This window comes from Lepidochelys kempii, chromosome 6, assembly GCF_965140265.1.
Source record: "Lepidochelys kempii isolate rLepKem1 chromosome 6, rLepKem1.hap2, whole genome shotgun sequence".
Taxonomy (NCBI): domain Eukaryota; kingdom Metazoa; phylum Chordata; order Testudines; family Cheloniidae; genus Lepidochelys; species Lepidochelys kempii.
Genome location: NC_133261.1, coordinates 26,789,006 through 26,816,483, shown reverse-complemented (window position 1 = coordinate 26,816,483; position 27,478 = coordinate 26,789,006). Strand labels below are relative to the sequence as shown.

Genomic DNA, 27,478 nt, shown 5'->3' with positions numbered 1-27,478 from the left:
TACCTCTGATGCTTTTCCAGCACAGGGATTTTTTTAAATTATTACTATTAAGAATTATTCATATGACGGAGGCACCTAGCAGCCCCAGCCCAGATGGGGGCCCCATTGTGCTAGGCACTGCATGTACACAGAGTAAGAATGTGTTCAGTATTTGCCAAGATGCGGTTTGACACCTGGCCAATTCTGTCTTCTCTCAGGAGAAGCCCTGGCTGGCAAAGGCTGGCACAGGTGCCCCGTGGCATCAGGGTAAAACTCACCTAAAGTCTTAATCTAAAACAAAGAACCCCTTAAAAATCCCCAGAATGAATGGCCCCTTGAAATGCAAATGCCGGAGGTCTGTCTAACTAGGTACATAGCCCCCTGACCATTGTGTCAAAGTGGGTGTCCCACAGCATGCTTGGGAGGTAGGGCGTCCCTGTTATTCCCATTGAGAGACTACGTGACATGCCTAAAGTCCACTGGAAGCCTGTAGCAGAGCAGAGATTTGAACTCCAGTGCCTTGACTGCAAGTCTGTCCTTCCGCCCCGCAATTTGAGGACCAGACTCCTTGACACCACATCTTTCCCTAGCCTGCCATGACTCAGCATCTTTGGCTTGTATAAAAATCTAGGAATGCCCTCCCCCCCCGTAAAATATGATTCTGGATGATCATCCCACCTGGGTCCTTCCAGTAAGAAGCAGCCCATCCATCCATGGCAGTCCATTGAACTGTGGTGTTGTTATTGTGCAGGTTTGTGTCAAAGGAAGTGTCGTTATTGCATTATTTTCAGTCGCATGTATTTCTCTCTCCTAGGCATGGTGGAAATAACCCACTCCATGTGTCCGTACATCTCCAGTATTCCCCTCCTCACCCAAGGCCAGGCTCTTTCCAGATCCCCACCCACCCTGCCTTGGGTATAATTGTCTCTGCGTCAACTCCCAACCCCAAAATTTAGCACAGAGACATGTTCCACACAGTCCACTCCACTGGCTCAAAACAGGATAGTTACGCTGGGGATGGATTGTAGGTTCGGGTGCTCTCAAAGCTCTTGTCATTAGCCTAAGGTGCCGTATGCATGAGTGACCAGCTCCCAACATGGCCTGGGGAACTTGGTTCTTACTCACTTATAGTTTGGCTACAATCGATACAGATTGTATGCTAATCAATACAGATTCTTCATAGCAAAATCCCCCCAACTCTCCCAGCCTGGGCTCTTCTTGCCTTTCCTTGGCACTCCAGACCATCCATCCAAGCATGCCCATTGTCTCAGGTTCCTTATGCTCCCGAGTGGAGAGAGAGAGATAGAAGCCTCCCTTTATTTGCCAGGCAAAGGCAGCTTGAAGTGGGATTTCAGCCCCAGGGCATTGTCCACTTCTTCTACCAGCTGCAGGCTGTGCCACTGGGCGATGGGTCGGCGGGGATTGGCCAGCATGTCTGACCAGTGGCGCAGCTGGTTGCCCGTGGCTCTGCAGCCCAGGAACACCTTGCCGATCTGTTGGTTCTTGGTCACCTTGTCGTGATCCCAGACCGAAATCACCAAGTCGATGTTCTGGAGGGAAGGCACAAATGGAACAGGTGAGAGAGAGAGAGAGAGAAAGAAGGAAGGAGCGGGTGCATGTAAAGGGATAATAAAGATAATGGGGGCAGATAGAAAAGGAAGCAGAAGAAGATGGTGGGCAAAAGGATTTAGCGGAAAAGAAAATTGAGGGTGAATGGCTAGAGAGAGAAGCGTGATTTCCGCATAGGGATGCCTATGTAAAATGTTTGAATCCCTTCTCTCTGTGAGGGGTATGTTCTCTGTCTCCTAAAAAGTACCACTGGCCCCTGAGCAGGTTGGCTGGGGCTGCCTACGGAGAGGCATGTAGGCCTCTGCAGGAGTGTGTATAGAATCAGTCAGGGAAGGGTTAAGTGGCTACTGTAGAGTAGATGCAGTTGGGTTTGTTAACCCCACATGCTTGGTGGCCATGTAGAAAAGGAGGAAGAGGCCAGCCATGACTGCGGATGGGCTGATTGGACAGACTGACTGACTGACATGCATCCCCACCCCTTCTTGAAAATAAAGCATGAACTTTTATTTGGGATTTGGCTTATCCCCTGGAAAGGGAAGGGCTTGGAGGTTCAGCTGGTTAGGCTCGGAGGGTCATGCTCACACCAGGGAGAGGGAGAACCCGCTCTGGGATGCTCCCCATTCCTTTTCATTACCTCCTGACCACTCCCCTGCTCCCAGTCATGCTACAGAAAAGTGTGAGAAATACAGTATCCGGGTCTGGAATGAAAAATGCAATCAGCAAGGTCCCCTACACTTCCCCAGGGTAAATCCGGGGTGAGAGATTTCCTCGGAGGATGATGACATCAGCCAAGAGGGGGCAGCACCTGAAAGCCACTCGCCCCCCACTCACTCAAACCCTTCAGCCCACACCGCCTTGAGTTCCAGACTCCTTGTCTGTCTGTATTGCAGGAGACCCCACTTCATTTCCCTTAGCCTTGCAGAGCAGCTGAGCAAAGCTAAGCCCCCACCACAATGGCAGCGCCTGGCACCAACAGGACTATTATAATTTTTTTGTTAGCACCTTCAGTTATAGCAGCCACTTCACAGCCAGTGACTTTGGGTTCATTGCTAGTGGTGCCTGTCTGTTACTGAATGCTCTCCCTGGCTGGGGAAACCTACCTGGATCTGGTTGAAAGGCACCTCAAAATTAAACGCCTCATTGAAGTAGGGGCTTAAAGTGCTCTTCTTCACACCTGTCTTCTTCTTCTTCCATTTCTTCTTGTTCAAGATAAGCTGCACTTTGACAAAGGGGTCTGAGAAACAAAGAGAACGTAGGCAGGAGTGGAGGGCAAGACCAACCAGTATCATTAATGCTATCCCTTGGAGCAAAGATTTCCACAGCTGGCCCATGAAACAGCTTCATGGAACATTGACATTCAGAATTCTGCTCGCTTTCCTGATAACTGGCCTCTGCATGGCTTTGCCAATGCCCCTCGGTCATGACCTGCAGCAACCCCTGCTTTCCAGTTCCGGGCTTCCCCCACAATTCAGCCAATCAACCTCAGTCCTGATCTATGATATCTCTTGAAATTCCACACAGCTCTGCTAATGCACCTGAATCCCAACTTCCAGGCTTCCTGCTACTCCTCATAGTGGTTGTGTTGGGGCAAAATGAGGAAGAGGGGTAGATGCAAAGGAGAGGCACGGGATATGAGGCATCTAGCCTCATATGCTAGGGGGTTCCTTTAAACACAGAGTAGAATTGCTCCCAGCCCCATACACACAGAGGAGGTCAACCCTGAGCCCTTTCCACCCACAGACACAAAGTCCCCCCCCACACTCTTTGGGGTTGCCCCCAGAGCCCTTCTGCTGAGGGCAAATGCAGAAGTTGCCTATTGTACAAGCTTTTGCCAAACTGTGTTACAAATATATGTTTGCAGTGTTGCTGTAGTCATGTTGGTCCTAGGATATTAGTGCAGGGGTAGGCAACCTATGGCACACGTGCCAAAGGTGGCAGGCGAGCTGATTTTCAGTGGCGCTCTCACTGCCCGGGTCTTGGCCACTGGTCCCCGGGGCTCCGCGGCTGGCCTGGGGTACCGGCCACCAGACCCCTGCCAGGTGGGGTTCCATCTGCCAGCCCTGGGTCCTGGCCACCAGTCCCGGGGGCTCTGCTGCCAGCCTGGGGTACCGGATGCCGGCCCTGCTGCCAGCCCCGGGTCCCAGCCACTGGTCCGGGGCTCTGCAGCCTCCCCCAGCTGTGGCCTACTGGCCCCAGCCTGAGGCAGTGAGGGGTGCAGACTGGGGCAAGAGAGGGCGCAGCTCAGCACCCCCACCTTAAAAATTGTTCCAGCGCCACTGTACTGGGATATTTTTAAGTCCCGATGTGCTGCTTACATCACTCTCACGCCACGTGGAACAGCGCATTGCGTTTGATGTTGAGATTGGAATGTACATGTAAGAACTGGAATCAGCATTTTCTGACAGATTTCAAGATTTCCAGCAATTTGACCCAATGCTTTCTTTTCTAATTAAACCTGAAAAGTTCAATGAAAGCCACTTGGATTTGTCTGTATTTCAGTGGATGGGTGTTGAAGATTTCAAAATGCAGCTCATTTAGTTAAAAAGCTCAGAATTGTGGGCATCAAAGTTTGGAGCTCTGCAGACTGCACTTGAAGCTACCGAGAGAGATCACGGAGCCTCTATTCTGACCTGCTGGATGTCCCTGCCAGTGAAATTTAACTGTTTGAAGAAAACTGCGTTTGCAATGCTTTCAGCATTTGGATCCACATACCTGTGTGAACAGGTATTTTCACACATGAAATCTGTCCTCTGTCCCTCTCACAACCAGTTAACAGCTGATCATTCAGAAGCCTGTGTGCAGCTTAAAGTATCCAAATACGTGCCAGACATTGGAAAACTCAGCAAGGGCAAGGATCACACTAAACTGATAAGATCTGCATTTTAATTTAATTTTAAATGAAGCTTCTTAAACATTTTATAAACCTTATTTACTTTACATACAACAATAGTTTAGTTATATATTATAGACTTATAGAGAGAGACCTTCTAAAATCGTTAAAATGTATTTACTGGCACTCAAAACCTTAAATTAGAGTGAATAAATGAAGACTCGGCACACCACTTCTGAAAGGCTGCTGACCCCTGTATTAGAGAGACAAGCTGGGTGACCTTTTTCATCAGCAGAAGTGGGTCCAATAAAAGATATTACCTCACCCCTTATCTCTCGTGCAAATATATGGTGTGAGTGTTGGAAACTGGAACTAGACAATCAAACTCATTCATCCTCATCAGCTGCGGCTGAATTTGAATCCACAACTCTTACCATTGGTGCCTTCTGTATTTCTGTCTGTCTTATTTCCACTCCCATTATAGCAATAGGAGTCAAGCCTGAACTGTGCTGGAGCAGAGAGAGACCTGTGTTTAAGGCAAACCTGTCTACTTGGCGCTTATCTGTCAATGCAGCATCATGGTGTGTCCTTCCTTGTGTGTCCCACACTCCCGAATCCCACACTGTACAACCATTGTGGCCGCTTCTGCCTTACCTGATAATCCACTTGAGTCCATCCTCTTGAGCTTCTTGGCTTCCAAGATCACCACGGTGAGCTTACTGGTGCTGGGGATGTATCGGAGTGAAAAACAGATCTCCCCAAGGCGCTCTTGCTGTTAGAAACACAAAGTCAAAAGAGAAGTGATCAGTGAATGCTTGATGGCAGGATCAGAGCAATATAGCCAACCTGGCCAATGCCAGGGGCCGGTGGGGCTTTATGGACTATGGTTAGCCTTGGGGCCAGTAGGACTCCCAGGGGTAGGGATAGGGTTACCAAGGGTATGGATCTCCAGGGTAGGGTAAGGCCTGTGACCAGTAGGGAACTTCAAGGTAGGCTTAGAGTTTGGCTACACTTGCGAGTTACAGCACAATAAAGGAGCCCTGGGTGCACTAGCTCACTACCCATCCACGCTGGCCAGGCACGTAGAGCGCTCTGACTCTGCGGCTACAGCGCTGCTGGTACTCCACCTCGGCGAGTGGAATAACGTTTGCTGCGTCCCCGCTGGAGCGCCGCAGCACCAGGGTGGACGAGATGTTGCATTACTGCGCTCTGACCAACCTCCGGAAAGTCCCATAATCCCCTTAAGTCAAGTGGCCACTCTTGTCATCGTTGTGAAATCGGCTGCAGGAATGCGGAAATGCCCTTTCAAAGCTCCATTTCGGAGAAGCCAGCTGCTTATCAGCTCCCGAGAAAAAGCAAACATTTACTGTTTGCTTTGAGTGAGTGAGAGAGAGAGGCGGGGGGAGGGGGGTCTGAATTTACAAGACAGCATGCTGACACACTCTCGACACCCCAAAAATCCACTCTCTTCCCCCCACACATACACACAACACCTCCCTGTCACGCTCCATGCCACCACCACCACCCCCATTTGAAAAGCACGTTGCAGTCACTTGCATGCTGGGATAGCTGCCCATAATGCACCGCTCCCAATGCCGCTGCAAGTGCCACAAATGTGGCCACGCCAGTGCGCTGTCAGCTGTCCGTGTGGACAGACTGCAGCGCTTTCCCTACTGCGCTCTATGAAGGCGGGTTTAACTCACAGCGCTCTACATCTGCAAGTGTAGCCATGCCCTCAGAGGTACAAAAGGTAAGCTTCGCTGGACTAGGACTATGCATGGGGCTGGTAGCGCTTCCCAGAGTAGAGTTAGGGTTACTAAGGGTAGGCCTTCACTGGCTAGGGTTAGACCTGGGTCCAGTAGCACTGCCCAAGCTAGTGTTAGAATTACCAAGGGTAGAGCCCTCTTGGGTCAGGTTAGGCCTGAGGCTGGTCAGGCTCCCCAGGCTACAGTTAGGGTTACTAAGGGTGGGGCTTTCCAGGCGAGTGTTATGCCTGGGACAGGTAGGGCTCCCTGAGCTAGGGTTAGAGTTATTAATTGTAGGGCTTCCCAGGCTAGGGTAAGGGTTTCTAAAAGTAGGCCTCTCCGGGCTAAGGTCAGGGTTACTGAGAGTAGGGCTCCCTGGGGTAGAGGTAAGGTTATTAAACGTGGGCTTTTCTGGGCTAGGGTTTGGCCTGGGATGATAGGGCTTCCCTGGCTCGGGTTAGGCCTGAGGCCAGTAGTGGTCCCCAGTCCAGGCTTCGGGTGGCTAAGGCAAGTGCTCTCCATCACTGCCTCTGCTGCACCTGTCCTGTGGATACACAAAGGAACTGGCCTGTGAATGCAGCATCTTTCACCTGCATTTAGTCAGTTATCCCAGAAGGGTGCCACCGGACATGACCACAACAGTAAGGATACAGGTTACACCTCATTCTCCAGGGGTTTAGAAGTGGGAGAAAACGTCCAAATTTGAAATTTCAAACAACATGTTTTGGTTGAAATTACAATGAAAAGAAAGGGTAAAAATGTGAAAACGTTTGTGAAAACGATGTCCCGTTCTCTGAGCTGCTCTAGTGTGGAATTATAGCCTCATGCTTTGCAAGCCACAGTTCATCAAAGGCCATGTTCCTCTGGGGGCAAAGTTTGTTGAAAATGTTGTCTCTTTTTTGTTGAAATGTTGATGAAATTGCCCATTTTTCAACACTTTGACCAGCTGGTTGAAAAGTGGGACATTTTCATGGAAATGTCATTGAAAATACTGTCCCAGTTTTTGGTTGAAATTTTGACAAATTTGCAAATTTTTGATCAGGTCTGCTACACACTCCATTGTGGATTTTTATCAGGTGAATAAATAATTTACAATTAATCTTGTATTCACTGAATTTTACCTTTTTTTTCCTATTTGCAAATAATCTTCAGACACACCAAGAAAATGTTCAGTTTTATAACTAGGCAAAATTAATAGCAAACTTCTACTTGTTAATTAGGAGTATTACAACCAGGGCTACAAACTATAGTTCATGCTGTAACTGATGGGACTCATTTACATAACTTATGTAACTATTTTATGTAACTCTAATTACATAAGTGGTATAATTTACAGTGAATAACGAGCACGGCATGAATTTTGAACTATAGATTTGACTGTCATCTTCAACATTTGCATTTCACACTGTTTTGGTTAGTAGCTTTTCATCCAACCAGAGAATAGAAACAATTCCATGTGACTAGATAGCATTGCCAATTCTTGTGATTTATATCATGAGTCTCATAATATTTGGTGCTTTTCTTAAAACCCCAGCTCCTGGACTTCTGTCATTATAAGAAAATTTCCATTTTCAAACAACTTTTAAAAAGTACAGTTCTAGCCTTCTGGCCCTCATGATTATAGAGGAAAGCTTGAAAATGTGAGCCTTAATGGCTAAAAAGCAAGAAAAATAAAAAGAACCCAATGTTTATTATTTTGAAAAATCTCATGATTTTGAAGTCAGGCCACGAATGATTTGGGGCGGGGGGGTGCTGACTCATGACTTTTGACTGCTTGGCTTGGCCATTCTGCTTCTGTAACCAGCCATCTCAGCAGAAGTTGCAGTTCCCTTGTTATATATCAAACAGAGCAACTCAACGTTTGGCAAATATTCCAGCTACAAATGTGCTTTTCCTACTCCTTTCGGGGAGGAGCGAGTTATTTCACCCAGGCTCATGGAGCAGTTTACTACCCACAATCCTGGCCATCCATGCTGGCTAGTGAGTGGGAGAAGGATCCTCCCATTCTTCACCCCTCTCCATCCTTTCCTTGTTTACTGGCTCATTGCAGGGAATCTGGAGGGAGTAGCCTCTGCTCTTCTCACTGTGTCTGGAGGGGAAATCTGAGCAACCAGGCAGGCTTTGCTCCCCTGTGCAGTTGAGTAAGGACTGCAACAGTCCTAGCCCATGGGACTTCAGCAGAAGTACTTGCTGATGGGGGAGGTGCTGCTCAAGAGGAGAGAAGGTGGTGGAATCAAAACTTCCATGGGGAGATCTGTGAGATATTTTGCCACTGGTTCGGTTTCACTTTGCCCACTTGCTGCTCCCCTCACTCCAGGATTTGACTTGTATACCCACCTCCCTCTTACTGGCAGCGGTGAGCTCTTGCCACTGTTCAATCACGTGCTGCAGATCAAAGTCGCCCAGAGGCAGCCGGACCTCGCCGATGATGTCGTGTTTGGCAAAGCGGTTGAAGTCGTAGATCTGCATCACCAGGGTGGACTCAGACATCTCCGCCTGGGGAATCTGTTCGGGAGGAGACCAGAAAGGAATAGCAGTGGGGGGGTTAACAATATCACTGTCGTGCTCTTCTGTTGGAGCTCAGTCTCATGAGTGTGGGGCAACAGAGCTGTAACAAAGCTTCCCTCACTCCATTGCCACTCCCTTTCCCCCTGTGCTGAAGGCACATCTGGGCCTGGGGAGGCCCTCCTCCTCTCCCAGAGTGAGAGTCAGCCTCCATGGTCATTCAGCGCTAGGATTCCCAAAACGCTGCTCTGCTGGCCCTAAACCCTGAGCAGGAAGGACCCCTGAGTCTTGGAAACCAAAGGAAGGAGGGAAGATTTGTTGCTGTGATCATTTGCAGGAGGGACCACAGAGAGGTGACAAGTCCCCGTTTCCCACTCAGACTCAGCAGAAGAAACTGGCAGGACGCAGACAAGTTTGTGCAGGAGACCAAAGCTTTACTCCTGCAGGTGTGTGTATGGTGCTGCACAACCGGGAGAGCAAACTGATCGTGCTCCAGCACCCACATGAGTGAGGGATTCATGGGGGGCAATGGAGGGGAGTGTGCAGGGCACTATTAGTAGCAGCCTGGTTGCTGCAGCACTGGGAAGAGTGCAGGCTTCATTGAAGCCAATTAGTCAGTTTCTGCTGAGGATTAATGACCCTTGGGTAGTAATTGCTGGGCTAAGGAGGCAATTTGGCTCAGCAATGGGGAAGATGTAAGTGGGAGGAACAGGAGCTGGGGGAAGCTCAGAGTGTGAGCCTGAGCTGAGGAGAGATGGCTGTATAGAATTCTCCTCCCACTGTATAAGCTTGCAATGCATTCTGTTGTACTGTGTAAGTGAAGAATAAATACCCACGTGGTAAAAGGGTAACAATCTGGTGTGAGGGGGTGGTTAAGACAGCAAGAAACAGGCCAGGCAGTACGGCACACTGGGTAGTCACAGAGCCGCCCTCTGACGGGGGAAAAGTAAGTATGAATGTCAGAAAATCTCAGACCCTGTTTCTTTATTCTCAAGAATCCAGGGCATAAATGAGGGCATGTGGGTAAGAATGGGTGGGCCTGAGGAGACATCCATCTTCTGTGTCTCTCCTCCTTGGCCTCACTCCTGCCACAAAGCAGGAGGAATTTGTTGGAGGCGCAGCAGTACTCTCCCTAACAGGCTCATGTCCTCATCCTGCTTATTTGTTTACCTTGCTCTCGTACGTGCCACCCTCTGTATCTGGGCTCTGCAGGATCAGCAATCGCTATGTGAGGTCTGCTTTCAGCTCACAAACAGCGAGTCAAGAGCAACTTACAGCAGCGATCTGGATGAAAGGGAGTAGCTGAGAGCATTTCTCACCTGGAAGGTGAAGGTCTCATTGAAGACAGGGTTCAGAGTCTTCCGGTAAACCTTGCTTTCATACTTCTTCCTCATATCAGATGTTAAGTAGACAATAACGTATGGGTCAGAGGTCCCCCCGCTGTCCATGGCCTTTAAATCTGCTGCCTGCTTCACTCCAACTTTCATCTGAAAAATATCAACAGCAAAAGGTTATTCTGTGTAAGGAGAGACATCTGGCTCGGCTTTGCAACCTTCCAGGTGGATGTACTCAAAGTCTGTTGCAACTGGACACAGAAAAGCACGGTAGGTGCTTTTTGTTGTAGGAAGCAACGTTGGGGGTGCTGTTATGGGTCAGTAGCCAGGAAGACAGGAGGGACCCTAGTGGCCAACTGGAGGGCTAGGACCTATTTAGTATCTGCAGCTGTGCCCACAGGTTTAGGGGAGGAACTGGAGCTGCGTGCACAACAGAGGATCAGCATGTTGGCTGGGTGTTGTGGGGGTGGACAATGTGATGGGCAAGGGGAAGAGGTGCAGAGCTGGCTCTGAAAGGAGAGGGTTTGGGATGCTGTGAAGGAGGAGAATCTGACGATACAAGAAAAAGGCATTTCCTGCATCTTCCATCAGTACTAGGTGGCTCACCCTGGCGTAGCAAGTCCTACCTCCTGGCTACGAAAGTTATACTCCAGGGAATACTGCAGCCTTCCTCGCTTCTCATTCTCGAGTCCAGACTCCAAATCTTCCATATCTGGCTGGACCTACAGAAAGAAAGCAGCAGAATGTCTTCTGAAATAACATTGCTCGTGAAGATTCAAGACTGGGATCTCTGGCATTTCTCCATGGCTGGAGACTAGGGGCAACAATGCAGTTCTCTAACCATGTCACCATATTCCAGAGATGATGCTGCCAGCCCAAGCTGCTTGCTCCTTCCTGAGCAGATAAGAGTGAACCCCAAGTTCATTACATTGTACTGCAGTGTGCTGCAATCCTGGAGGTCACTGTTTTAAAGTCATGTTTAGATTGTGACAAATGATGAAAGGATCCCTATTACATTCTGGGAGTATGAGTCTGCAGACCGGCCACACTGAAGTGAACCAAGCAAACAAAAATCAGGACAGCCTCAGCATTATGCAAGGCTCCATTAATAAGCCCAAAAAGGGACACTGGTACATCTTATTCTGCCACACTAAACATAGATCTCTCTCATGCTGGCTGCTCCCAGACTCAAAGACAGTCTGTACTTCCGTTTTTCTTCCTCTGTTTCCATAGCTGATTAATTTGGAGCGCATGAAAATGAGTAACTCATAGCACTGGTGCAGAGGAAGTTCTCCATGCACATCTGTGCTAAACCATCCTTATTCTGGCCCGCAGCAGACATTGCTAACTTAGCTTGAGGTCGTTTCTGAACAGAAGCTGCCCCAGTGGTGTGTCCATGGCAAAACCCGTAAGTTCTTGGCTCTCCAGCCTTGTCACTCAGTTCACTAGAACGTGCTGCTGCTTTCTGAGAGCCTCTGCATGCGGTAGAGTAAGGCGGAGGAGGGGCAATGGGAGGAGCATACCAGGCTGGCAATGGTGGAGCCATTGATGTTTTGCAAGTTGAGTTTCTCCTTCTTCTTGTGCTTCTTCTTGCAACAGCAGCACTTGATGATGCAGATGAGGAAGAGGATGAGGAGAAGGCCTGCCGCAATTGCAATGACGATGAGAGCCCATTTGGGTACTGTTGCACCGTTTTGGAGACAAAGAGAGAAAGAAATGGGGTTAGATCACTTTTTATGGAATGCCTGTCTAGATAATCCCCGTTTCTAGGGAGAGAATGTTATCAGGACTCCTGAGTTATCATCTGAGCCCTGGGCACATCACTTAAGGCCCAAATGGTGGACTTTAGGCACCTACATCCACATTTAGGCACCTAAATAAAAGTGGCCTGATTTTCAGAGATGTTGAGCTTTTGCAACCCGCCTCCACCCCCAAACTAACTCAGAGCTGTGTGTGATCAGCTCTTCTGAAACTGAGGCCACTGTGACTGATCTGCTGGAATATGGATTAATTAATTGTCTAATGTTTGGCACACCCATCTGAAAAGTCTGGCCTTACCTTCCCTGTGCCTAAGCTCCCTAGCTGTCGGGGGTGGGGGGGAATAATACTCCACTACCCCCTAGGGATGGAGTGAGGGTTAATTCATTCATGTTTGTACAGTGCTTTGAGACCAATGGAAGAAGTGAGAAGTATCAAAAAGGCCAAACGGTCGATGTAAGTTCATTTCAAACATGGGTAGCTGGGTAGAGAAACTGGCTGAGATTTTCAGAGCAATCTAGGTGATTTAAGTGTAGGCAAGTCCTGAAATGCTACAGTAAATGCTCACTACAGCAACCGGAGGGGTTCTCCTGTTGGCATAGTTAATCTACCTCCCCAAAAGGCTGTAGCTAGCTCAACAGAAAAATTCTTCCATCGACCTACTGCTGTCTACACTGGGGGTTAGGTCAGCTTAACGTAGCTGGGGCAACTTCCCTGTTTAGTGTCAAGCTGACCTTAGACACTTACCTCCTATTGAAATTAATGGGAGCTATCTATCTAAATCTCCTTGGCTGCTCTGAAAATCTCATCCACTGGTTGACTGGGTTAGCAGTTTGTGCCATGGGGAGAAGGAAAGACCCAAATGCAGAAGCAACTCCACTCGTTCAAGCCAATAGCACCTCCGATATTGCATTCACTATCCCTCGCAGCCTGTTTTATCCCAATGTAGCATGTCCTACTAGCACTGCAGTGCTGATTGTTCTCATCTTCACAAGGAGACGGCAGTAAGCAAACAGGTCACATCCTGCACAAACACTGCCATGTCCTTTAAATCCCACTGCCTACACCCCAGCAGGTCCCTTTATGTGCTTCTTGATCATCACGTGCTTGGGAGAGACCAAGAAATAGTGAAGGGGTTGTGAATATCAGATCCAGCAGTGACACATGTTATGTTCCCAGCCATCGTTAAATGATGTGTCATTTTGGTGGCGGAGGTGCCTCTGTTTGAGGAATCAGTGCAGGTCAGTGTGACAGAACCAGCATCGTATCTGTGGGAATTCATATTTGTTTAGAGGTTGAGATGTGAGCGCCCAGCTGAGTTATATCTTTTCCCTGTTCTGGAGATCGGCTTTGCTAAGCTCTTGTACTTATGATCGAGTTTCGCCTGCAGTTCTGCAGCAATGGAACTGGCCTGGGAGTTCACTCCCTTGATGCAGGAATTTGCTGCAAAATACAAACTTGCACTTTGGGGAAAAAAATGTTCATGGCTGAAAAAACTCACGGTACAGAACATAACTGGATGTAACAGCTGCACTATTGCCTCCAGGAGTCCAGAGACAGCCTGGAACAACCATTCTCCGACAGCTGTGAGCCACTAGGCTGTTAAATCTGAAACCTAAAGATACCAGTTTCCATGGCCGCGTTGTTCACTCTTTCCTGGCTGATCTTTCTAGCAGAAACGTCCAGTGAAACGCCTCCTCCTGCCCTCCCAAAATAAACCCTGAATGTACGAGTCGTTGCTAGATTTAATCGGGTTAACAGCTACGTACATTTTCAAAATGTATCTGAAACTGCCACTGGAGTGCAGCACAATCCAGGAATCAGGCCACAGAATTTTCAGGCCCTCCCCTGACCAAGCCCTGCCCCCTGGCACCATGCTTATACTGTACAACTGAGCACAACCCGAAACTGTGGTGCCACTAGGTGGCACTGTCATCATTTCCTAAATTCCCCCTTTCTTCATTACTCTTTCTAAGATGCCCAGTGGCTACGGGAGCCACCATTCAAACTTGAAAAGGAGTACTTGTGGCACCTTAGAGACTAACAAAGTTAGGACAAAGTCATCACATCAAGCCATCCTATCTTTGAGTTTTCACTTCAGGTCACCATGAAGTGGAGCTGGAGGGGTGAAAAAGGCAAAGGAGCTCATTGGGAGAAGGGACCGCTAGGCTCTCAGGCCAGGAGCAGTGTCCTCAGTCTGCAGGGTACACCTCCCTTCCTCCCTGGTTGGAATTCGGGGGAGCTGGCAGGGGTTCAGGGGAGCTGAGGGCTTTAAAGCTTATGGTGGCAGCCATTTGTGAGATCAAGGATAAGACCAAGAGGAAGCACGGTTGACTCATGATGGATTCAGCAAATAAATTGATCCCTGGTGAACCAAACACTTGTGCCCACTCTGCCACCTTTAATTTACTCACGAGGTATTTTGTTAATAATGTCATCGACGAAGCCAGGCTTGGCAGTAGTCAGAGCAGCGGCACTGGGGGCAGTAGTGATGTTTGAACTCATTTTGTTTGCCATGAGTAAGTGTGGGCGACCTGAAGAAACAAACACAATAATTGGGAAATTAATTTCCTTTGCACTGTTTGTCTCTCCAATCTCAGACTCCAGTAAGAGTAAATACATATAACATATGAAACAAACATAGTAAAATATGAGTAGCTTGGACCAGATCACCTCTGTAATAATGTGTTAATTTGCATTATACTATTTAACCGCTAGGTGTCTCTGTGTGCTGGACAGAATTCCAGACAGGTTGTAGTCCCTGACAAACAACAGAGACAAAGCTGGGACTCAAGCTATGCGGAAGTCTGTTTGATTGTGTCTGTCAACTGTGCTTTTTTTTAATAAATGCCTCCTATTTAAGAAAGACTGTGATTCTATGTAATGTGACCATCTCCTCCTGCAGAGAAACTACTGGGAAAAGGACAGAGAGGATGAAAGCTCCACTTGCCCTCAGGGCATTTTCCTGCAACTATCGCCTCAGGTGGGAGAGATTTGAGGAGCTGTAGGTGCAGGAGTTCATGCTCCCTCCCAACCCTATACAATTCAAGGATCCAGGGGGAAAGGAACTTCCTTCTCCACAGAAACAGGAGCCATTTGGCACTGACCTTTCCCTGTGGCAGCATGGCTGGAGCAGGAGTTGTTTGCATTGACTGGATCCCCTTGTTCAGTAGCAGCCTCAGAGGGGACCCACGGTAGGTAATACATGATGCCACAGAGAGCAGTTTCTCTCCTGCTCCGTTCTCTTCCTTCCCCAGCCCTGCTCCTGAATTCCAATCATGGTGCAAATGAGTATCCACATGAAGCAATGGAGGGGGAGATAGTGGAAAGTCTGTGATCCATGCATGGAGTGCCCAACTCTCATGGGCCCCTTGCATTTCTATTTCATCCATAGGTCCCTAAGGATTCCAACGTGTGTGGGCGGTATTACAAACCACACAGACAGATCTCTGTTTTCACTCACTGAAATACAGCCCCCTCTGGGGTGGAACGTAAAAGAGGATTAGTAGCAGGCTGTACCTCCACACTGCAGTTCAGCACAGGAAATGGAGAACACTGTGTCCAACTGAAACTACAGCACGTTAGTAAACTTGGAGCAAACTAGACACTAAGAACTGCATCATAGTACACCGTCTTCATTATGATGCTGTGCAGGATCTGGGAGCCTCCAGGCCTGAGACATGACTGGATCTTTCACCTCTGCTATGTTAATCACAGCCTCCAGCACTGAGACAGCAGCTCATTACCTTTATAGAAGTGCACCATGGCATCTAGTGTTGGACGGAGACACAGTCATATGGCCAGTGGGACATTATAACATGGACAGGTGGAAAGAAAGAATGAGTGTCCAGGAACCACACATCATCCTTTTCTCCAGAATTAACAGGAAGAGATTTATTATTAAATGAATAAACATGGAGAAGAGAGGCTCGGGATGTGTGTATGTGAGGCTGTTAACAATGGACCAGGCCCCATTACTCAGCTGAGCAGTAGCTCACACAACTAGTCCCATTTACTTCAAATATTTATATTACTATAGCACCTAGAGGTGCCACCAAGATCATGTGCTAGTCGTTTCACATACACATAGTGAGAGCCAGTTCCAGGCCCAAAGACCTTACAGTCTAAATAGACAAGACAGACAAAGGATGGGAGGAGAAACAGAAGCACAGAGAAGAAAAGTGACAGAGGAGCCTGGAATAGAACACACCTCTCCTGGGCCAGTGCTATAGCTATTGGACCATACTGTCTCCCCTGGGGGTAGCCATGAATAATAGCTCAGCATTGTGCACAAAGGGGTCACAATCTGGCCTAATGTTGGCTGAATGGGAAGCAACAGGAAAAATTGCTGTGAGAGTGAGTCAGCAATCAGAGAAGTCCTTAGTAGGGACTTCAGCAGGAGGCAGTGTGTGCTAGTGGATGGAGCACTGGACTGGGAGTCAGGAGACCTGGTCTAGTCCTGGCTCTGCTCCTGCCCTGCTGGGTGACCTTGGGCAAGTCACTTCACCTCTATGCCTCAGTTTCACCATCTGTAAAAGGGGGTAATGATTCTGACCTTTGTAAAGTGCTTTGAGATCTGCTGCTGAAAAGCTTTAGGTATTATTAGTATTATTACTAGGAATGTCTACACAGTTACAATATACAAGGCCCTTTCCCCAAGCAAGGGTGCGCAACACCCATTCATGAACGTGCTGGGTGCTGGCCGGTCAATAATCAAAGCCAGGTGTGTGGCTCTACTCCCTGGAATAATATTAATAAATGCAATGCCAGACTGATGTGATGGACACGCAAAGTATGTGCCTATTTACCTTGGCTCCCAGCAGCCACTTGCTGAATGTGAGCATGTCTCCATTTAATGAGAAAATGCAAGTGTATATTGCCCGCCACTCAGCAAAGAGACAAGTAATGGGCAAAGAATATTCCTAAAGAGAAACTTCCCTTGACTGAGTTTTGTAGCGAATGTTTCATAACACTAATGAAGGTACATGGAGCTTTTTGTTTTCCAAGTGATTCACAAACCACAGCTAATAATTCAATTAATTAATTACAAGACTATTCATAGATTCATAGCTATTTAGGTCAGAAGGGACCATTATGATCATCTAGTCTTACCTCCTGCACAACACAGGCCACAGAATTTCACCCACCACTCCTGCAAAAAACCTTGCAGTGCAGTGTAGTAGCACCTAGAAACCCCAACGGAGATCAGAGTTCAGCTAACACTGGGCACTTTTGAAAATCCCATGTAAATTTCCAAACATCAGGCAGGCAGAACAAAGAATGGACTCTATTCAGTGCTGAAGAAAGGCATTTTAGAATCCTGAACATACATTTGTCTGAAGTAAAATTACTCCAAAGCAGCCATTAGAAAGTACTTTAATTAATTTTGTTTTAACTTCAGTGAAAAACCTCTCTTGAATTTAAATCTTCCCCTGCAGTGACAGCAACCCTAACCAGCTGCTAGTGCTGTGAATCAGAAAGTGAAAACTGTAAACAAAAGTGAAAGTAACCTGTGCACCTATGTCCCTCCGAGTTCCATGAAATGCAAAAAGAGAATCCATAAAAATGGTGCAAAGCAAATTAGATTTTTAATGGTCTTGCACTTTTAATAATCCAATTTGGTGTATTCAGTACCCCAGGTAACGAACACTGGGTTTCTAATCGTGTGCATTTCCCCCCTCAAATCTCTGTGTAAACTGTTAGATTAGAAATTTATTCCCATTCACACTTAATTTAAGAAAGCCAGTGCAGGAATTTCTACTGCCTTTGCTGCATAATAGACTTCTATAGTGATGCCCAAATTTCTGGACTGTGGCTCAGACCACGCATCCATAGAAGGGAACAAAACCACCACTTACACCCCTATGCCTAAGGCAGCAAGATACTGGGTCCAGGTATTGCAGAGATATGTTTATGAAAGATTGTGATTTGGAGATGCTCCCTCATAAGGGACAGTGTTGTGAGTGTGGGAATTTGGAGATGCACCCTGGGACGGTGGGCCACAGCTCACTACAGAAGCTCTCCAGTTTGTTTTATTAAAGTTGTATTCCTTTCTCATTCACTGGCTTGTTATTTAATGAACCCCAAGATTGTTACAGGCATGTAGGAGTAAGCAAGGTTATTTGCCTGCGGACTCCCTCCGTGGAGCAAGTGGGCAAGGAATGGGTGAGGAACAAGCATAGCCTTGGCTCCAGCTCCCTACTCACTAAGCCAGATTGGGTTAAGTAGGACAGTAAACTTTACTGATGGCAAAGTAAATTCCTATTCCAGGAGAGCAAGAAGGAAGCATTCAGACTCAAAGTGGAGTCTCTGAGGCAAAATGTCTCCTGGGGCTGCTCCCTGGTTGATGCAGCTTTGGCCTCACTCCTTGCTCAGGGCTGTGAGCTTGAGTCACAATCTAACCCTAGGAGTACACAAGTTGTGGGACAATAAGCTGGTTCCTCCTATAAACATGGAACAAATAGATCTTTGGCACGTGCCACGCCCTCAAGATAGCTCTGGCAAACAAACTGTGATAACGCTCAGCTGGCATCTGGAACAGAGCATCAGGAAAAATGTCCAACTGCACTGAATGATGTGGATTTCATCAAATTCACAGTATCCAGTCCACACACATACAAGTGCACAAACAGGCTTACACAGATGCCAGCATGCACAGGGACAGGCATCTGATCAGAGACTCAGAGATACTTACACTAGATGTAAACATGTACCCACACACCTATGCACATATTGTATATACTGAATGGACACATACAGAAATGCATACACTTACAAATACATTCAAACATGTCATGGATAGATACAAATGCACACACACATACTCTATACACATGCACACACACTGGGCCTGATTCTCATTTATACTGTGGTCCCTTTATATTGCTCTGGCAGCAAAAAGGGGCCTTAAAGTAGGAATACATTACACCACTGCCAGTGTGGTTTAAAAGGGCCTGAGTGTATGAGAGAATCAGGCTTATGGTCTGCATCTATGCACTGCTACGTTCACCAGGCAAACGGTCTAACTGTTTATTGGCAGGGGCCTTAGAAATGGGAAGGAAGGAAGGAAAGCCCTTGCTCAAATGGCTGGGGCTCAGTGGTAGAGAACAATGAAGTAAGAGAAGAGGAAGAGCACAGATACTTCTGTATCATCTTTCACCAGCTCTCAAAGCACAATATAAAATTAGCTCTACAACACTCCTTTGAGGGCGCTAAAGGATCTCATCCTCCACCTCTGGGGTGGAAACACAGCAGCTGCTAAACAGCACACAACAATACTACACAACAGTTTAGGATAGGAGGTGAAGGACAATGTATCCAACTGAAACCACATGGGGATTTGGTGAGAACAGCATGGACTAACACCCCTGCTCATTCTAAAAATGCCACAGAAGTTCTAATGCTTTGACTGCAGGACAGTGCTGAGGCTTGGAGACAGGGCTGTGTGGGAAGCTTAATGGCTCTTCTGTTCTTATCCTCCTTCACCTTTCCTTCACTAGCACCCAACTCCTCCGGGCCCTGGACAGCTTTCTTCTCAGGAGCACGCTTCATCTGCCACAAATGCAACATTTATGCCTGGCTACACACCCCGGAGTGACGTTCAGCCTGAGAATGGGTGTGTGCCTGTCACAGATTAATGTGTGGGTGTGTGTGTATACACAAAGGTGGGGATCAGGTGTCCACAGCAACTCTTTCCCACTGCCTGTTAATTGCCTGGCAACACTCCTGCTTTACTGGGCATCATTAAAGGTCAGAGATTAGTGTCCCAAGGCCACCTTCCCAAGGAGCTTCTCCAGGCACCTTATTTCTTAACATTGCAGAAAATTGATTTCTGGTGCTAGTCTCCTCTCAATACCTTCTGTAGGCCAAGGGCTCCATTAATGCTATAGACCAGCTCCTCAGCTAGTGTCAATTAGCATCACACCACTGACATGAGTGGGGAGATGCTGACTTTTATGTACAGGGACAGCTCCCTAATTGGTGTCAGCCTATCAGCATTCCCTTCGATGGTGCTTTGCTAATTAACACAGCTGAGGGCCTGTCCCTATATATAGAAAGCTAGTGATAGGCTGTCTTCTTCTTCTTCTCTTCTTTTTTTTTTTTTTTGTGATAGCTAGAATACCAGGTTGATTGTATGAGGCTTAATATGAGTCAAAACCAGCAAGTCACATGTGCTCAGTGTGTGTGTAAGTGTAATGGGGCAAGGATTAGCCCTAATGCATTAGCAGAGCTGTTCAACTTTCTCAATTTCCCCTCAAGCAGGAAGAACTGAGAAGCAAGACAGTTTAGCCACCTTTTACTTCTCTGCTCCCTCTTTACGCTTCAAATCCCAGGGCCTCATTCTTCTTCCACTGTGTCTGAGCAACTGCCACTGACTTCAATTACTGCTATTAGGTGAAAGAAATATATTACACTGCAATACCCTTTCTTTAGGAGAAAGTTAGTACAGAGTTGAGGGGGTTCTGCTGTTCTGGTAAGGAGAGTAGGGATAAATCTCTGAGCTTTATAAGGCGGCAGCAGCAGGCCCTTCCATCCTGGTTTCTTTTATTGGTGGATCTCTGGGGATGGGGGAAGCTGCTACCCAGTTGGAAGTGTTCCCTTGAGCTACGGTTGCTCCAGTTTCGGTTGGTCGGGTGGAAGGCAGCGGTCACGGTGGAAGGAAGCGGAAAGCTGTGCAATATGGGTCACTGATGGTGGTGCCAGAGTTTTTTATACCTAGGCCATCTTGGTAGATTGTAGGTTCACGTTAGGAGGGTCTTTCACATTGATATAGCGGGGGTGGACCCAGAAGAAGAGCAGGTGCAATTAGCGCTGAGATTTTGATGCGGGGGGAATGATGCGTTCCGAAGAGATCTGGAGATTGGAGGGTGCAATATTGGTACTGGTGCAAGTACACACTAAACCAGATCCTCAGCTGGTGTAAATCAGAGTAGCTTTTCAATGGACCTCTGGGGAGCTATGCTGATTTACATCAGCTGAGGGGCTGGCCCAGGGTAAATATCTGATAACCTATCCAGTCAGGTGAACAAGTAGGAGCGAGCAAACATCAGCCCATCAAGGAAGATTCTTTTCCCCAAAAACTACACGAGCAAATAAATACTTAGATAGTTTTTGATTGGCTAGTACAGGGGTGGCCAACCTGTGGCTCTTCAGAAGTTAATACGCGGCTCCTTGTATAGACACCAACTCCGGGGCTGGAGCTCCTGGCGCCAACTTTCTAATGTGCCGGGGGGTGCTCACTGCTCAACTCCTGGCTTTGCCGCAGGCCCTGCCCCCACTCCACTCCACCCCTTCCCGCCCCCTCCCCTGAGCCTGCCGTGCCCTGGCTCCTCTCCCCTCTACCCCCCAGAGCCTCCTGCATGCCACAAAACAGCTGATCGGGAGGTGCGGGGAGGGAGGAGGAGGTGCTGATCGGGGGGGTTCCGGTGGGCAGGAGGCTCTGGGAGCAGGGTGCGGGGAGCTCATGGGAGGGCTGCTGACATATTACTGTGGCTCTTTAGCAATGTACATTGGTAAATTCTGGCTCCTTCTCAGGCTCAGGTTGGCCACCCCGGGCTAGTAACTAGAGATGAGTGAATATTGCAAAATATTTTCTGCCGATATTTTCTCAACTGTTTGCACTCATTTCAGCTCACACTGCAGGCTTTTCTGTGTTTATTTTCCATGAATAGTCTAACAAATGAGTTTCCTGGATGGTCTTGCATTTAAAGCACTGGTTGGCAACCCAGTATATCTTGATCCAGTTCTCCTCTCTGCCACAGACCTCCTGTGTGACCATGAGCAAGTCATTCAATCTCTCCCTGTCTCGGGTCCCAATCTGTAACAGAGAAAATCATTCTCTTTCTCCCACATGTTGTCTGACTTGTCTATTAGATTGGACACAGGTTCTGTCTCCTATGTACTTGTACAGCACCTACCTCAATGGGGTCTCTATCTCAGAGCTACTGTTGTACAAATAATTAACAATTATGATCCTTGCAAAGATTCTGGTGAAACAGGGAATGTTAAGCAAAAACTGAAGAATATTTACTGAAATCAAACTAAGAATTCACAGTCGTGCATTTGCACAATACAATCCGAGCATAGGCTTAGTATGTTTTCTATATTAGGGGGGCAGGGGCTTACTGCTATTAATAATAGGTATAGGTCTAACTTCCGGATTGACCGATTTAGTGGTATTTAAATTACAGTGTACTTAATGAGTGAGTCGGGGCAGAAGTGCCACTCTCTCCCCAAGCCCCACTGTGTGGGGCTGGCCACCCCAAGCAGCCCTGCTGTGTGGGGCTGGTCTGAGCCGCCTGGTGTCACCACTCACCCCCCAAATGTTCTTCCATGCCCCTCATAGAGAGGACACGCCCCACAGTTTGAAAACTTCTGGTATACAGTTTGGGGACAACACCCCTTCATGTCCCCCGAATTGCCACCCCTAAATCTGAGCAGGTAACAGGAAAGTACTATATGTCCAGTCAGAGAAGTATGAATTTGAATATTTAACACTTGCAATAAAACTGCTCAGGACCAGACTTCAGAACAAGAATTCTTTGGAGACATTATTCAGTGAATACCTTTAGTAACAAAATAAACTGGAGAAAATCACAATTTGTTTGTGGAGCCATTCACAAACAGAAAAAAAGAGGAGAATTATGTGGAATAAATGCTTCATTAGGCATTAATGGCTAAGTTGTACTAGTAACTAAAGAGTATCTATTGGATTTTCTCTGATTTGAACAGGTTGCTTCCTGCCATGATATAATGAAGTAGATCCCATTGCAAGACTAGCAAATAGAAGCCCACTATGGGTTTTCATTCTCCATAGACAGGCCCCCAACCTTCTGCACCTTCCAGCTGATTTGTGAGGCTCTGGCAGTTCAAAGCAGCCCTGAAGCTGGCTTAACTGGTTACTTGAAGACTTCTCTTGTCTACAGAGGATCTTCAGGGGGCAAGTTGCCATAACAATTCATACACTGCCCCCACTTCTGGTCATGTGGAAAAAGGGGCATAGTCAGGGTGTCCCTATCCCACAGTGATTCCCCAGGTGCTGGAATGGCCCCTTAGTACCATGGGCAGATGGTGTAAATCAAAGCAACCTTCAGACTGCTCTAGTTTGCTCTTATGGACGCCTTCCCACTCACTCCCTCTCTCCCGGAGTTGTGCTGTGTGTATCATGGGCCCGCCCAAGGATCTGGCCCGGAATCTTTGCATTCAATGGCCAGATTGTCAGCTGGTGAAAAATGGGGTAGTTCCAATTTGTAGCTATGCTGATTTATGCCCGTGCAGGATCTGGCCCCATGATATATAAAATATGCAGTGACACATAAAATGTTATGTCGTAGAACATATTTCTTAAATGTTTCCTCAAATGGCCAACTTTATACTGTTTTGTAATATATTCTACAACTGCTCTTCATCCTGCCAATGTAAATATACGGAGTTCCACAAAGCTTATGCAGTATTTTGGATGAAACCATCAAAGTCCTATCGGTTCTCCATTAAACTTCCCTCAATAGTTTGCACAGAAGTCAAGCTTGGAACTGATTTCCTTTCCCTAAATCTCCTTTCCCCTCAACCCCATCAGGCAGTATGCTGCATGCTAGATAGTTATTGGCCTGCCAGTCTGAGAGATGGCTGCATTTCAACAGAGCTGTATGTATATTGCCTGTAAAGATCATTGGGTCCCATCAAGGTGGAAGGTGCTACATCATCACTGTACAATAGTACTATTTGCTTTGCAGTGCATTTGATCAGAGACAGAATAAATATACAGGAAATACCTTTATTCTGACCACCAAAGTTGGACAATGAACAATTCTGCTTATCTTGTGGGTGACTGCAGTAAACAATAGAGCTGGAACTAGCCAAAATCCACACTTGCCCACCAGCCATTGAACGCTTAACATTCTGCAAACAAGCCCCTCCAGCCGTCCCCTAATGGGCAGGAAATGAATGCTGTGCACAAGAATGAATATACCCAGACCACGGGGCACTAAGCTGATCGTATGGGATAAAGCTTGGCTTCGTTCTGGGATTTCCAAGGAAAGAGACACTTGTTATCACTGAGGAAGATACATCTGAGCTTGAGGCCAGACTGGGATCTAGGTTACAGCTCCTATAGAAGTCAATGGGGTTGCACACAGAGTGGAATTTGGCCAGTCATTTTGTATCAGATAAGCAGGTAAGGGATATATAAGAGGAAGGAAACCACTTACCTCTTTGTTTCTAGCCTCCCTTTTTCCCACCTTAGCAGCAGCTGAGCCCTTCTCCTGGGTACACTGATTCCGCTCCCTACCTCAGAACCTGAAAAGGGCCCATTGTTGTGGGGGCCATTAGCCCTCAGCTCAGCACACAGGGCTGGTGGCTCACAGCAGGGATCACTATGTCTCTGTACAGTGCAGCCCAAACAGGAAATTCTTCTTTGCGAGCTGCGAAACCAGACCGATTGGAAAGGCTCTAGGAAGCCCCACCTCAGGCATTAAACTATTCACCTGCACACACAAAAAGCCACAAAGGGAACTCCCAGTGGGACCAGGAAGCAAAATCAAGAGACTCTTTCTGCCTGGGGACAAGCTAACAGGCTTAAGAAACTCGAGGCAACAGGTATTGTTGCTCTGCTGCTTGTTTGTATCAGGGGGACAGGAACCTCTGAAGTGGGAAGCTTCATTAAATTTGGTGTTAATGATCTTCCTTATTTTGACCCACCTCAGCATACCTGACACCCACACCTTCTGTTAAAGCCACTTGCTGCAGCAGTGGTGGGGCTGCAGGTTGTCCACCACTGTGTTATAGACTTCTCCTCACTGGGGAAGTTTGGGGAAGGAGTCATTAGCAGCTACCCCACAGCCAGCGTTGCTACAACCCCTGTCTACAGTGACTGTTGCTGGACGAGGCTGGGACTGAAGTTATCACGAGCTCTGCACAACCAGCACTTCTACGCCATTTCCAAGAGTGACTCTACGGCCTGGTCCACATTACAGAGTTAGGTCTACAGTAAAATTTCGCTCCCACCAACTTGACTGCCCCGCTACACCGACTTAATAACTTCACCTCCATGAGAGGCGTAGAGTCAGGGTCAATGTAGTTAGGTGGATGCAGTGGCAGTGTAGACACTGGGTTGCTTATGTCGGCTGTTACTGGCTTTCAGAAGCCGCCCCACAATGCCCCACGCTGACAGTACAATCGATACAAGTGCTCCTGGTGAGGACGTGCACCGCCAACACAAGGATCAAAGTGTAGCAATGCACCAATGATGTAATTACTGCAGTGGCTGTACTAAGTTAGGTCGACTTAATTTTGCAGTGTAGACTTGGCCTAACTAGGAGCCTACCTGGAACAATTACTGCAGTGGTTCTCAAACTATTGTACTGGTGACCCCTTTCACACAGCAAGCCTCTGAGTGCGACCCCCCCCCACCTATAAATGAAAAACACTTTTTTATATATTTAACACCACTATAAATGCTGGAGGCAACGCAGGATTTGGGGTGAAGGCTGACAGCTCACGATCCCCCATGTAATAACCTCACAACCCCCTGAGGCATCCCAACCCCCAGTTTGAGAACCCCTGAATTACATGCAAGATCCTTGGCAGCTGCTCCATCCATTTTGCACTAAAGGGATGGAGAGCTGCTTTGGCAGGGCAGACGGCAATTCCCTTTGCATAGCAGAATACACAGGTGGTGTAAAGCCAGCATAGCAAGCTGGCCATTGGGGGCTTCTCCAGGAGTGCTAGTTAAATAGCTCGGAGGCTTCAGTCCCCAGTTACCCCCCAGGATCTGGGACAGCAGCAAGGCACCTATGTCCCCATCCTTAGGAGCACAGCGGAGAATCAGGCTCCAGAGCTGTAATGAAATATAATATTCTTGCATTACGATTTGGTCCCATTAACACGGACAAGGTCAAACCCTGCTGTAAAACTCTCCACTTGCAATTGTGTTACAACCCAATTGCCCGCAGGGGCCATTTGGCTGTGCGGAAAGGTTCTAAATGACTGAGATGCAGCAGGGCTGAGTGTGACTCCTGGTGGGGCTGGAGGCTGTGGGGTCTCCGTAGCCAGTGGTCCTCCATCATTCCTTGCTCAGTATTGTGTATGGGAGCTTATTCCTCAAGACATTATTTTCCAGGAGAAGTGTGCTCACAATTTATTTTTCTTTTAAAATCCACTTCTCAGCTGTGATACTGTGAGAATCAGAACATCAGAGCCTCCCCATCTTGCCCTTACCACCTACCCCCTCACTCACACTCACATGCTCCCTCTCTTTCTCTCTCCCTGCCTAAATTATCAAGACTGTGGCCAGTGAGCTACATCCTTCCAGCAGAATAAATCCATCCAAATAAAGTTCACAAGCCACTGGGCATGTCACAAAAATCAGTGAACCGGTAGTACATCAGACTCGTGGGTTTATCTTGAGAGAGGGAGTTTTCTTTCTCTGTCAACTTTGCTCTGTATATCATGCCTAGTGTAGTCTTCTTCTGTGCAGCATTTAAGAGAATAGCCCATAGCAAACAGGACTGCTTAATTATTAACTCTGGACCATAATAACCACTGTAGTCAGGAAATCCTTGGTGAGCAAGTCATCAGCTGGGATGCGGAAAATGGTTTCACAGACGGTAAACGTCAAGGCTGTGTCTTAGTGGTGCAGGAATGCTGGCAGTAAGGCGTTTAACAAATGTTTAGATATGTAATGTTAAGGCCAGGGGAACAACACGTCAAGCTTTTAAGCCAGTTCTTTGTCATATCCAGAAACAGGCTCAAGCCACAAAATCCAGAGCCAGATCTGGTTTTTGAATTCCCCCAGGATTTAATGTATTCAGAACAAGGAATGAAGAAGTGGGAAGGGGGACAAGTGGGGGAGTGGGTTTGGTTTATGCTTGTCTCTAGTTATTTGCTACAAAAAATTCAGGATGAATACAGCCTTTTTTGAGAGAGGATGGGGGAGAAACAAAGAAACATTGGGTCAATAAATAGCAAGATGTAGTGGCCTGTGTTGTGACATATAAAATAGCACAGTCTGGAGGCAGGAGGTATTTGTTAAAGAAAACTACAAATTATCAATACAAATAAACAGACTTCCCCATACCTTTGGTTCCCTCTTTGTCTCCTTGCTTTACCAGGGACCACACCTTTCTAGAACACTGCACAGCACACAGAGATATCTAATGGCTCAAAGATGCAGCTGCTGGGGTTAAAATGGTGATGGAATATTAGCCTCTAACCAGCTACTGCCCCTGGACCCAGCATGTTACAGCCCCAGAACAAAATTATTCAGAAGCTTTGTCTCCCCCTCTTGGTAGCTTACTGATTGGCTTCTAATCTGCTGGGCTGGCCCATTTGATGGTAGATTCTGTGTCTCTGCCTCCAATGCTATTTTATATAATCTTTATTGCAGGGACTCTTGATGAATCACAACAGATACCGTTGCACCTCCTACAGGAATAGCTGGCTGTGGGAAGGGGTGTTGTGCAGAGGCCTAGTTAACAAAACTCCAAATCAGGTTGTTAGATAAAATTGTTATTAAAGTTGGAGGCAAATCGAATGGTACAAACTGGATTGTTGAAAAGAGCCATGATGAAGGGTCTGCAAAGCTCCGGGGAAAGTCACAGGTTGGCATAATAACAACATGAAAGATTAGAGAAATGGGAGGAAGTAAATGCTGATGGTTAAATTGCCAGAATGATTGGTTAATTTTAATGGGAGGTGGTTGCTTCCCCTTGTTGACTGAGGAATAATTGAACTCTTGGACTTGAAGGAGCAAGCTTCACCGT

The 27,478-nt window shown here is 47.3% G+C and overlaps 1 protein-coding gene across 2 annotated transcripts; it reads right to left on the bottom strand.

Annotated features, from left to right (window-relative positions):
* Nucleotides 1-24,088, bottom strand: SYT8 (synaptotagmin 8). Of its 2 annotated transcripts, none has more exons than XM_073347242.1 (9): nt 23,927-24,088; nt 14,135-14,254; nt 11,486-11,643; nt 10,589-10,684; nt 9,948-10,115; nt 8,461-8,628; nt 5,033-5,150; nt 2,649-2,782; nt 1-1,529 (listed from the first exon to the last, which is right to left on the bottom strand). In XM_073347242.1, exons 2-9 carry the CDS (start codon nt 14,235-14,237, stop codon nt 1,296-1,298), a joined length of 1,179 nt encoding a protein of 392 aa, XP_073203343.1. In that variant the 5' UTR covers nt 14,238-14,254; nt 23,927-24,088; the 3' UTR covers nt 1-1,295. The 2 variants fall into 2 exon arrangements, with proteins under 2 accessions (XP_073203343.1, XP_073203344.1); XM_073347243.1 differs by lacking the exon at nt 1-1,529 and adding an exon at nt 2,189-2,246.
* Nucleotides 24,089-27,478: the final 3,390 nt, after the last annotated feature.